We start from the raw sequence: 13,814 nt of genomic DNA on the forward strand, positions 1-13,814 counted from the left end.
CAACTGTAGGCAAAGAGAACAGAAACAAGTTAATCAAGTCCTCGTAACAAACTTGAACCTTGAAAATACTGTGGTAATAAATAGCCAAAATACTCCTCTTCTGTTTAATAAGTAAACACAATCAACTCCTTAATACTGCATATAAAGATTCTTTGTACAGTTAATTTACAAATATGCATTTATTATAGCCTGACAGTAAAAATAAATACATTTTTATATACAAAGTGCTACAGTAATATAAGCATTACTGGGAATATATCTTTAAGGTTAAGAATAACGTGACTAAAAAAAAAAAAAAAAAATTCCATCCCTCCCCTCAAAAAATGCCGAAGCCCTTGATCATGCAATGGCATTTACCATACTAAAAATAATTATTCAGGCTTGGAAATGTGTGCCTTGGAAGTTCCTTCAAATACAATTCTACAATTATTACTTTACTAGCTACTAGATGTTTCTTCCTTTACCTCTTGTTCTGTCTTGTTCCACTTCCTAAGGCCTTTGGGTAATTCGGTCTCCTCTTCAAAACTACCTGTTCCAGCTACAAAATCTTCATACGTAGACTTCTCCTTAAATGGTCGTGGGCCTAAAAGTTCTATCATGTCATCACGACTCAGAATTTCTCGCTCTAGTAATCTTTCTGCAACCTGAAACAAAACATAAATTACATTCTGATAGCAAGTAAGGTGTAAGAGGCACGACATGCAGTAGTCATAAAAACTTTAAGAACCAATACCTTCCATGTGTAACAATAAAGAGGAGGTAAAAAAAAAATTAACTTCATAATTGTCAAGAAAACCTTTGCTATACTTACCTTTTCAATGTGAGATTTCTTTTCTGTCAGAAGCTCTACGGTATGAGAATAGGCTTTGTCAATAAGAATCTTCACTTCTTCATCTATTGCTTGTGCCGTTGCTTCACTGTAAGGCTTCTCCATTACCATTTCTCCTGGTTCTGGAAGCTGATACACACGTTGCCCTATGCGTTCGTTCATGCCATACTGCACAACCTGGAAAGAGTATTTCAACTGAGCCAATAGAGCAATTACTTATTCCCTTCTTTTAGTGAAGGGTCCTTATGAATACTACAAGCTGCTACTGACAAAAACATAACCAGGTCAGAACGTTAAATCTAGTAAATGTTGCCAAGTGTTACAGCAACTCTTTCCAGATCACATACAACTTGATGTCCATCAAGTGAATAAATAAAGGTTTACATAAAACGCTTAAGTTTAAACAACACCAACACAGTATGACTTCTATCCAAGCAAAATTTAGTTTTGCAGTTTAAATAAATGAAACCTCTGATAAAATTTAAATTCCATCTCGAGAATGTGGAAAGAAAATGCTCTAGAAGAAGAATGAGTTCTCTTGTATACATTTAAATGCATATGAGACAATAAATGTCTCAAAAACCTAGCACAGCTATACTCGCTAGAAGGAGATGGCCATTTAAATCTTCCAAGAAGATTTAGATTCCATTCCTCCTCTGCATGAGGAACAGAAGTCTTGGGAAAAGGAAGAAAACAATTATCTCGATAACAAAGAAGAAAAAGAGCAAGACATTCTCATTTGTGTCCTATTATAAAGAACCGTCAGTGCACCGCAATGCAGCATGCCTTCAGCCCCTTGCTGCAACCTCATTCACTTCTCTCTTACTGTACCTCTTCATATTCTCTCTCTCCCCATCTTACTTTCCACCCTCACCTAACAATTGATACATTTTGCAACTGCAAGGTTTTCCTCCTGTTACAACTTTCAAATTGTTCATGTAGTCTAGTACTGCATGAGCCATGTGTTTCAACTGGAAATACCATCACAGACAATTTGGGAGGCAAGATTTCTTTTGTTCTCCATGAAATGACCTTGAAAAGGCAGAAATGGATGGGCTACAAGGAACGTTGTATTTAGGCTAAATTGAGATATATTTGTACGATTAATCACTATCAGTGAGAGTAAAACACTGCTGTGGGAACATCAACCTCAGAACAAGCTACCTTAACACATACAAAGAGTGGCATGATTTCTTAGGCTGGGAAGTTGAACCCTCAATTTGCAAGAAGCTCTCTTGGATGGTGGTAAAGAAATATGAGAAGGCAGAAGACAGGATCTAGCTGAGTCTACCAACTTCACATGATAAAATTTCCTGATAGAGGAGAATATCTTTTTTCCTTTCTTTTCCTCATACAAACAATATTCTGTTTCCATTACTTGAGAACAGCCTGATGGCAGAAGTTAACTAAATGAAGACCATCATTTATGAATACCTATGCAGGAAGGTTTACATCTAACAAACTTCAACAGAAGTTCACTACGGTAAAAATGTATTATTGCTTTATTCCTTATATGTTTAGCACCAATTTAATATCAAAAGTTCACAAGTAAAAGGAAAGCAGTTACATATATGCAATAATAACATTGCAATGCAGTCTTTTCAAATCTAATACAAAATCTGTTAATGTGACTAACCTGTGCATATGCAGACCTTGTAACTTTCTGGAGATCATCCTGAGCACCAGTTGTAACAGCATTAAAGAAAATGCTCTCAGAAACTCGACCCCCAAGCATTACACACATCCTATCAAAAAGCTGCTCTTGAGTAAACAGAAACTGTTCCTTTGGAAGATACTGGGCATATCCTAGACCTTTACCACGTGGAATAATTGAGACCTGCAAAATAGAAATGTGATAATTTTCCAATTGTATGCTGAAAGCACACACTAGAAAGATTAATACACACACACATATACATATATAATGCTTAAAAAATCAGTAGATGCATGTGACTTCACTAAATAAGCGAATACCACAGGAAAATGATAGTCAGAAATCCAAGCGCTTTTGTCTTTACTCAAGACATTGTCAAGGAGTGAATGAAACACAATTGGAGAGAAAGGTCTCAGGTACACAACAAGATCAAGAATACCAGATGGTTAATTGTCAAAAGGGTAAAAATTAAGAGAGATAATCCAGGATTATCGGATATCACACGGTCACAAACCTAAACAGATTTGACCCTAACTGAAATTACAAAGTATCTTTACAGTCCAAAACATGTAAAAACTGAATATATTAATTTTGTTGCTTATATTTATCTACAACTTTTTTCATTATGAAAGCATCAAGTTTAAATAAACCAAGACTTAAATTTAGAACATTTCTATTATTTGACTTGATGAAACAAGATTCAATGATATTCCTTTCAACTGTGTCATTACATGGGATTAAGGCTCTTGCTTGACTTCAGTTAATAGGATGATCTAAATCTCTCATATGTATGAATAATGCATTCGATATTTGCCCAGTTCTCACAGAATATTGGTGTTGTTTGAGACGCTGTGAAAGAGATTTACCGGTCTGTCCGTAATAGACTTTATCACACTTTTTGCAAGGAATTTCATATATGCAGCCTGGAAGATCTTTAGGAGAATTTTTTATTACTAAACTCTTGACATTAATATTACTGAAAACGACATTAATGTTAAAAAAAAAAGCTTTAAAATTCTAGTGGGATTTTGTTAAAAATTGAAACTTTAAATTACTAAAAATTTCACTAACTCAACAAAGTGTCAAGTGCATGACCATTTTTATGAGAGTAAAATGTCCTTGAAAATATAAAATAAATTTGTACTACAGGTAACTTAATATGCATCTGTTGGACAAAGGAAAGTCTGTATTTCTGGCATATCCAAATTCTAAAACATGAGCCTCCTCCTATTCCTCCTCTTTCTTGTTCAATCTCATAAATTTTATACTTTAATCTGGAACAAATACCTTACCTTAAGCAATGGGTCAGCATGCTCAAGAAACCAACCACAAACTGCATGACCAGCTTCATGGTAAGCAACAGTTCTTTTCTCTGCTGGTTGCAATACGTTAGTTTTCTTTTCCATGCCGGCCACTACGCGCTCAATAGCTGCTTCAAAGTGCTTCATTATAATAGACTTCTCATCATCACGGGCAGCTATCAAGGCTGCTTCGTTGCAAACATTGCTTATATCAGCTCCTGTTGAAAAGAATGAAAAATTACATGAAACCAATGAAAATTTTTTAACTCCAGTTTAACTTTCAAGGCCTTTTGAAAAACTAGGACTTACAGCTTTCTACTCTAATAAGCCACTTAATATAATTCATTATGACTTATGCACACAACTTGCTAGAATCACAAATAGTTACTACTTGAAGATGAAGATTTTATTTCTTAATTGTCAAATTTCTTATTACCTGGTCAATAATAAATCTTAAGGTCTCGCAACATTCATAATTATAATTTTAACAACAGGTTAGATTGCTTGATTTTTCTAATACCTTGCTTTGTATTATTTTTCTCTACTGCTGACATAATTCTTCTTTGTTGTAAGAACATGGAATCTGATAAGCCTCTTTCCTTTCCTTTTCTATTACACAGTTTAAGATTACCCATCTTTATTACAGTGGCCTGAACATCTTAATTTAGATGGGAAGTTTTCTTTATAACTAACACATTTTTACATAATAAAATAGGGTTTTCATAAAATATGATATTCTCTATACAGTATACTTTCAAGTACATACCTGTAAAACCAGGGGTCAATGCTGCCATCTTTCTTGATAAATCTGCTTTGTCTAATTCAGTCTTTAAATTGGCTAAGTGAACTTTGAATATTGATGCACGTCCTTTAATATCTGGGGGCGGCACAAATATCTGACGGTCAAACCTTCCAGGTCTGAGAAGCGCCTTGTCTAATATGTCTACTCTGTTAGTGGCTGCTAAGACAACTACATTTGATGTAGTATTGAAGCCTGTGAATACATAAGAGTAATTTTAGAATGGCATCTATCACTTTGCTCCCATCTTATTAAAAAAAATTGCATTTTGAAAACCACCAATTTCTGCTCTCTTTTAATGCATAACATCAGTTCTTAATAGCATAACACATTAAGATTTCTAAATGGCCTAAAACTGAAATGCATGGATAATTAAGTTTATTATAAGTGCAAAAAAGTAATTTTTGTCCACTACACTTATGTAAATGTCTCCTTAAAATCTACAAAATTTTATAACTAAACAGTATTTTACCCATACCATTTAGTTAGATTTCTGCTACCATAGCTCTGGCCCACAGGATTTTTCTTGCCCTCAAGTTGCAAATTCAAGGATAAGCAATAGTAATTTATATTTTTATTATTTTCCCATACCTTGAGAAGAGCACATACCCCTACATATGCAATAGTTCTCACAACTTTCTTACTGGAGATGATACATTGAGGCATAATGTTTCCCAGTCTGTAAGTTACTGGATCTATCAAGATCATATTTTTTCATTGGATTCCACTCCTCTGAAATATTTTCACAATACAAGTGTGAGAAAATGTGAAAAGTCAAGTGGGAAGAGAGCACAGGATACATACATATGAAGAATAAAAAAATAACGAAGCACAGCTGGGGAATGAAAGGGGACAGTAATGAGGGTAATGAACAGCCAACATGAAAATCTAAAAAAAAAAAAAAACATAATTACAGTAAAGTATACTTGTTCACATCAATGGAAAGCCATTAAATTGATGAGCAACTTACCATCCATTTCTACTAAAAGCTGATTTAATGTATTCTCTTGTTCAGAATGACCACCAAAACTCCTCCCACCACGTTTTCTTCCTATAGCATCAATTTCATCCATAAAAAGAATGCATGGAGCATTCTTACGTGCCATTGCAAACATGTCTCTGACCTAAAGCAAGAAAATATTTTGTACAGTATTTCATTGAGTGGTCTTTCATAGTGTTCAACATTATTTCATTTAACCCTGAATGAAAGACAGATAATATGAACAAAGGTGTAGTGCAAGGAATGAAAGGGATTACAGCTGGGAACCAAAGGGACACTGCAATGAACCTCAAGTAATGCCTATAGTGTACCATGTGAGGTGCACTTATGGCACCACCCCCAACAAGGGCAAACAATTATGAACCTATGTAATGCCTCTGCCATCTCTGTACTTACTCTGGATGGGCCGACACCAACAAACATCTCCAGGAATTCTGACCCAGACACATAAATAAAAGGAACGTTGGCTTCACCAGAAGTTGCTTTGGCCAATAAGGTCTTACCAGTTCCAGGAGGACCTAAAAATAAATAAATCATTAAGTATATCTACATGGCTGTTACTTTAATCTACACTATACTACATGACTGTTAAGTATATAGTAGAAAATATAGATCCCTTAGTGAAAGATGAATATAAAAATGAGTAATAAAAATTCCTATCTCAGTTACAAAAATTATTCTGCACACAGCAGCTATGTGTAGCTGAGGTGGCATTATTTTACAAAAAATTTGATGCTTAGAAAATTTATTTTAAAATTTACCTTATCCTTTCTTTTGGATAAAATTTAAATACATTCTTTCTTTACTTTAACTGTTACTTTCCAGAAGTTAAATCTATAGAACAATCTATGAAAAATATATGGTAGAAAACTTAATGAAAAGAGACAAACAATAATCATCCTTACCTGTCAATAATGCTCCCTTAGGAATTTTTGCCCCTAAATCAGTATATTGTTGAGGATTCTTCAAAAAATTTACAAATTCCATAATTTCAACCTTTGCTTCTTCACAGCCTGCAACATCCCTGTTACAACAAACAAATTTAATTCACTGCTGAAGCAATAACAATAGATATATATGTCCTGTAATTTGTTTTTGATAATACAATATACATCTTTTTCCTGTTCTGAATTTTCCTTTATAGTATTAAAAATCTTCTGTAATTTTATTACACAAGCATACTTTCTTTTATACTACATGTGACTGAAGGCATTCAACTGGTATATGTATTAAATTCAATTGTCTTAATAATTTTTTGCTATAAAACAGGTTATGAACGAATTAGTCCTATTAAGTAAACTTTCTGTTACTTTTCCAACTTTGTTGCAAAAATGGAGGTGTAAAAGAAAAAAAGAAAAAAAAAAAAAAAAAAAAAAAAAAAAAAAAAAAAAAAAAACTGGTCTAATATTCCAACAAACCATAAAGTACCAATATGAAAAACTTTTTCTATGGTATCTTTTCTCATAAAATAATGAAATTTTTTCCTCATGCATTAAAACCATTATATAGTAAATAAGGATTAAGCATATTATCATGGGGCCTGGAATTCTAAACATTCCAAAAAAACTAATACGATTTCAAGAACTTACTGAAATTTGACGCCAATATCAGCAGGATTCACCATCTTTGCTGTAGATTCCATAACCCCTCCAAAGAGACCCCCACCTCTCCGTCCACCAGATCCCCCCATCATCTGAGCTGATCGTCTCATCATGAATATTAAAAATCCTGAAAAAAAAGGAAGAATCACAAGCCTGAAAATTAAAAGGTGTTTGCCATAACAAAATATTACCAATTCATCTTGAATTCCCTTGAGACTAATTATACTAAGTACTTTTCCTAAATATATACATTAGGCTGTAATCTGTTCAGCAATATTTTAGTTATGACTGGTTAACCTTGTTTTATGCCAGCAACTAATAACCATATCCACATACTAGCCGTTAATGACAGTCAACCAATAACACTGGAATACAATATGATACAGTTACCCACCACAGACCTTTCAATAATTCATAAGGTATTTTTTTTATACTGCACTGATGGATTCATCTAGGCCAGTTACTGCAATCCAGAGGGACTATCAGCCTTTCTCTAGCATTGTCAGAATACAGTGATGACAGAATAAAAAATATGTGGCACTTTTTATCTACACAAAACTCCATTTCTTTAAACTTTAGAAACATTCCTCTTCATAAGTGAACAGGAACAACAATAAAATATCACCTATAATAAGAAGTGTAGGCAAAAATGATGTAATCATCGATGCTTCCAATTCATTTTTATAAACGACAGGAACAAAGTTGGTGGGCTCAATTCCAGACTCCATCTGAGCAGTCTCAACATTTCGCTCGAATGCGTCAACAGAACCAATGCTGAACCATAATGTGGTCTGAAAACAGGATATAATCTTCAATACTAAATAAAACAGCACATTACACGCAACAGAATAATGCATAATAATTATATACGTACGTACACAAGAAAAATACCCACAACAATTTTAAATCATATATATATGTGTTGTTCATACTTCAACAGCTTGACAGAAAGACTTGTAGAGAAAGGACCATTTGCTACCTGAAGAAACTGCAATACTTCTTATGAAGTTTCAAAGATCTAATGCTCCCCCTCTTTTCATATGAATATTTCTAAATATAATAATCAGAAAAATGCTTGCAATGCGATGTTTTGACTGCTTTTGTACATCAATCAACAGTATTTTTTTTTTATTTTATATACTTAAAACTTATGCAATTTGCAATGACATGTTCAATGCCACAGGGTACTTGAAAAGTATCAATGTTGGATTTACTGCTGAAACTCACAACAGAAATCATTTAAAACCACAGATCAGGATATGAAAGTAATCAGTACCAATGCTTACACTGATTTCTGAGGTACTGAGAAGGTTCCTAGTATTCTTAAATAAAGTGGGTGATCATGACACCAATAAAATTTAAGCAGTAACTTGACAGAAATACTTTGTCAATAGGCTTGGTCACTTCAACTTTAGTCTTAATACACAAACATGTTTCAAAAGTTAGACAAAACTACTTAATAGCATCTGCTGTATCAAAACACAAACAATACTGTATTAGGGCAGATACAGAATGAATAAACAGCACTTGCTAGTGAACTTACAGCTCCTTCCACTTGATTCCCAGGCATGAGCTTCACTCTCACCCACTTCTTGTTGATTACTTCTAGTTTCTCAACAATTCCTTTTGCCAAGTATCTGAAAAAAGAAGAAAATAATTACATTTTTATGATAAAATAAGGTTTTAATTATACTTATCCACTAATTATATAGCTTTCAGTAAAACTCTTAGCTATGCAGTTACGGGGGAAGTTGTATAATTAAAACCTAACATTAAGACTCAGCATACACAAGTTTTTACATGGAAGAATGAATGTTGTGTGTGGCTACACATTTCAGGTTGAAATTTTACTAAAAAGATAACTGTTCTACCACAGAGAATGAGAAATATCCTTTTGAGCTATTAAACACTCCTTAGCAGATTTTAATATCAATGGAACCCTTTGAGGAATGTGCAAGAACTGACCAGCCAAAACAACTAGCCCTAAATAGGGGTGGGGAAGGGGAGGGGGAGGTGGAAAAAAACTAATTGGGGCCCTGTATGATACCTTAAAAGGATGAGCAGCAATCACAGCTGCATAAGATTGAGCCACAAGTAAACGAACACATTGTAAACTCCACTTTTAAACCACAATCTACGAATACTACTGAAATGAAATTCAAACCAACACATTATTATGCAACAAAATGAAGGTGTCTCCTTCCAGTACTATCTAATTATACTTAAAATCACCCATCTACAACAAAAAAATATATACCATTGAAAAGGGCATACGGACTATAGATACACTAATAAATTTTTATAGATGATATACATATATATATAATAATATAATTAAATAATATATATATATATAGATATATAATATATATATTATATATATATAATAATATATATATATATATATATATATATATATATAGATATATATATATATATATATATATATATTTATACAGTACTAGACATCTAATGCTGATAGCTTCTGTTTGATTTTGTTGTAGGCTGTGTGGAAACTACCCAGATTTGGCAAGGTAATAATAAATACTACTAGAGAAATTATAGACTACCTTGGGTAAGCACAAAACTGAAAGACTTCAGACACTGCTTTTTTGTCTTTTTTACCTTGGAAGTGTCTCAAATCTTTGTACAACACAGTATAACCCAGTAAAAAGAATTAGTTTGTGGTGAAATAAATTTTGCTGTTGAAGTCTAGCTGACCAATTGTACACAACGGGTAAAACCAATGTCTTCAGCTAAGCATCACTGACATAAATCAAAATAGAAACTCATATGTTTGGTACTGTACTTAATAGAAAAACACAAACAACCTACCCTTTTGAAAATTCTTTCCACGTAATTTCTCTGTATCCCATCTGGTAATATGCTGCGACACCAATCAAACCTATAGCCCCCAAAGTTGCGAAGGCCATCCATCTGTCACGGTCACTACCTTCTCCAAATGGCTTACCTCCGCTGCCACCGGCTCTGCCTCCTCCTCCCCCACCACTAGATCTGAAAAGGTTGAGGTTCTAGAGTTAACAGCAGTACTAGTAAAGCAAAATAACATCACAAACAATGATAATGCCTGAATAAACAATAGTGGGGCTTTGGACAAGGTATAACACTAGTACAGTAGTCTACTAACTCAGTGCGGCATTCTATACGTATGCCCATATATTGTATATGTACTACAGTCAATAATACAATGAGACAGTTACTAAAAGAAATCAAATATTCTTATTATTGTTAGTGATCTCTTACTACTGCACTGCTAAAACCAATCTACCTTTGGTAAATGTCAGGAAATGGAAAATAAGGAACCTGACAATAACAAAATAAAATTATTCAACCACCTATTGGACTCTGGCATTTTTCATCCCACAAAGAATGACAAACCGACATACAATTATCCTATCCTTGATCTGATCACATGCATAAAACCCAATCCCTGGATGCTGAGACTGCATATGTACACTTACAATCAAACAATTCTTTAGCAAATGTCAAACTTTTGATTATCAACATTTACCAATTATGTATCAAAACAAATATATGTATTTCATCAAATACAGCCCAATGCAAATTAAGAATGTTCTCTCAGCGATCTAGTTAAACTTCTTAGTAATAAAATAATTAAAACTTACTTGTTTCCAGACCCAAAGATGCTCATGTTGAAAGGATCCTTCGTTGGAGGTGATTTACTAGAGGCCTGCCTTGCCTGGGAAGGAGCATCTTTTTTTCCTTGCTGTGGAGTACTACTGGATGAGCCTTTGTTGGCTGCCCCTCGAAAGTATTTCTCAAACCCCTTTGGAGGTTTTTCACAGAAATGATACCACTGTTGAAGGAGTGCAGAAGCATATGGACCTTCAATCTTGGCCAATTGTTTACCAACCTGAAAAAATATAAACTTCATTTCATGTCTATCCTCTCAGGTACAAGAATTTCCTGCATGAGACAAATGTAATACTGTTCACAGCAGATGCTAGCCTATTCACAGACCGTTCTCAGAAAATTCTTGTCAAATCACTTGCATAAGATGCTTTGCCAAACCAATTTTGGTCGGGTTAAGTATTAAATATTCTTGGTAATCTCAACAAATACAAATAATATGCACAAATTATTTGAAACGTTTCATGGAAAGCCATTAGTTTGTCTGATGGAATGCTTTTTGACCGTTAAAAAGTGCTTCTTATTTATATGTTATAAAATATAGTTCGGATGTTTTCTTGACACGATATCTACAGCCATCTCGTACGCTAGTCACAACTACGAAGTTATTTGAAAAGTTTCATGGAAATGATTGATTACCGAATTTAGCTAACAAAAACTTAATTATGTTATTGAAATGCTTTCATTGCCGTTATAGTTATGAAATACTTTACATGAAACATATATTTACACGATGCTTACCTTCATCCCAGCTTCCAGGCAACATTGTTCAACAACTCATCGTTATATGTGGAAATTATTTGAACAGTTTCATGGAAATACATTACTTTGGCTAATGAAAATCTTAATATCTTATGAAGATGCTTTTATTTTGAATAATTATGTATACAATAATAATGTGAAGATGTAAATAATATCGATGCAGGAGAACTGTATTACTCGTTCTCATATGTTACAGATGGTACTGAGTGCGGTGCGTTCTCTCTCTCTCTCTCTCTCTCTCTCTCTCTCTCTCTCTCTCTCTCTCTCTCTCTCTCTCTCTCTCTCTCTCTCTCTCAACACAATAGATCTGTAAAAAAATAAAAAAGCCAAAACTTTCATCTTTTGTATTTTTTTCTTTCGCATATAATGGTGAAATTTAATCAATTATTGTATTTCCCCAATAAAATTCACAAGCAAAATGAAACGTGGCAACTCGTGCCTTGTTTGGTTAATGCACAGAAAACATCTGATTGTTTATACGTATTCATCATCAAATCTCTACCATTATTATTGACAAAAAATTAATCTTGTAATAGAACAAACTTGATATTGAATAAATAAACAATTAAATGGATAGCGATCAAATAATGTTCTCACTTCATTTATTTAGTCATGTTTTTCTTTTCTTTTGTGGGGACAGGACTGAAGCGTTTGTTGTCTGCGAGATCTCCTTCCTCATAGATCTTTGCATCTCGTAGTAGAGCGTCAATGCATATTCCATTAGCCTCTTGATCTTGAGAGATCTCTCAAGTGAAGGATCGATCTCAAAAATTCTATCAGTGACTTTCCGCGTCATTCTTAACACATCTCCAATCGTCTCCAGTGTTAGTGTTGGTGGCTCAATGAATAGTTCATCTTCTTCTTCTTCCATTTCCTCCTCCTCCCTGACGAGTTCTTCCAGTTCGTCGTCTGTGAAGGCTTCGTTTGAATGACCCAAAAGTTCATCTTGCACCTCATCAGGACGTAAATCGTCGAATCCCTCACCACCGACTTCCTGAGCCATCCTTACAATGTTCTTGATCTGAGAAACAACACTCGGAAAGCCCTCAAAGTCATTCACGTCATCAGGCCATAATTTCCTCCAGGATAAGAGTCTAAGTATACCTTAAAGAAATTTATGAATAATTGAAAAATGTTATGGTTGGCCTTCAGAAACATGTAAGCTGTTGACTTTTGTATGTAATTACTTTACAAATCCTTCATTTCCTCCAGAATGGTCTCCTCGGTTACGGGGGTAGGGTCGGAGGGTGAACTAGACCCTGGGTCTGAAAGGCCTCGCCTCTTCTCTCCAGAACTTAGGTTCACAAGTAAACTGTCAGTTCTAGAGAGAGAGGCTTCAGCCTTTCAGACCCACTGGTTTTGCTCACCCGATACTTCAGGGGGCATGAAGATGAAGTCCTGCAACGACTGCATCGAAAGCTCCCTGTAGACCATAAAATGACCCAAATACAGAGTTGCTTTTCCAATTCATTCTAGTCATTATCTCTTGCAGCGTAACTCCATTATACATCATCCTTGAAGCTGCTTGACCTCTGATAGAGTGGAAATTGGTGGTGTTTTTCTGGCATTGGGATCAGCTTTGAAAATAGACAGTCCCTGATAATAGCTGCCTCATCTTTGGAAGGGACATGATCTTGAAGTTTTCATCCACCCAAACATGGTCTTCCCTATAAAATATGGTCTTCCCTATCTATGTTCCTTTCTGCACAGATTTTATTTGTGTACTCCAGATAAAAGTTTAATTGTCTAACTGGACAAATTTTTGGCTTGGTAGGGTGACATCTAAAGCTGAATTCAATAGGAGTGTAATTGTTTCTCTGATTCTTGGCCATGAAGGAAGGGTGGTTCCTTAACACAATGGTTTCTGGGGTGAGAGTGCTCCTGGAGATACATAGATGATTAAATTGGTTAGCTCTCAATGGGCAAGCCAAAGCTACGAAAAATAAGGTCTTCTGAATCATGAGCAGCATAGAATCATCTCTTGTAGTGTTGAGGAAGGAAACCACTTTATCAAGATCCCAGCCTGGAAATTAATGAGAATTGCTGGGCCTTCTTCTATTTACTCCATCAAGCATAGCTTTAATATACTTGTCTTCTGTTAGACAATAATTGGGAAAGTATCCCTTCAAAAGTGGTCAAGAGCAGCTCGGTATCCTTTTAGTGTGTTGTATGCTAGGCCCTTGTCTATTAATTCAT

General features: G+C 34.5%; 1 protein-coding gene across 1 annotated transcript; it reads right to left on the reverse strand.

Moving 5' to 3' along the window:
- Positions 1 to 90: 90 nt before the first annotated feature.
- Positions 91 to 11,115, reverse strand: LOC135212480 (AFG3-like protein 2). Its single transcript, XM_064245936.1, has 13 exons — positions 10,832 to 11,115; positions 10,020 to 10,199; positions 8,728 to 8,821; positions 7,810 to 7,975; positions 7,173 to 7,311; positions 6,489 to 6,607; positions 5,980 to 6,101; positions 5,554 to 5,707; positions 4,551 to 4,778; positions 3,776 to 4,002; positions 2,466 to 2,666; positions 812 to 1,006; positions 91 to 644 (listed from the first exon to the last, which is right to left on the reverse strand). Exons 1-13 carry the CDS (start codon positions 11,098 to 11,100, stop codon positions 438 to 440), a joined length of 2,301 nt encoding a protein of 766 aa, XP_064102006.1. The 5' UTR covers positions 11,101 to 11,115; the 3' UTR covers positions 91 to 437.
- Between the last annotated feature and the right edge of the window lie 2,699 nt (positions 11,116 to 13,814).

This window comes from Macrobrachium nipponense, chromosome 41, assembly GCF_015104395.2.
Source record: "Macrobrachium nipponense isolate FS-2020 chromosome 41, ASM1510439v2, whole genome shotgun sequence".
Classification (NCBI taxonomy): Eukaryota; Metazoa; Arthropoda; class Malacostraca; order Decapoda; family Palaemonidae; genus Macrobrachium; species Macrobrachium nipponense.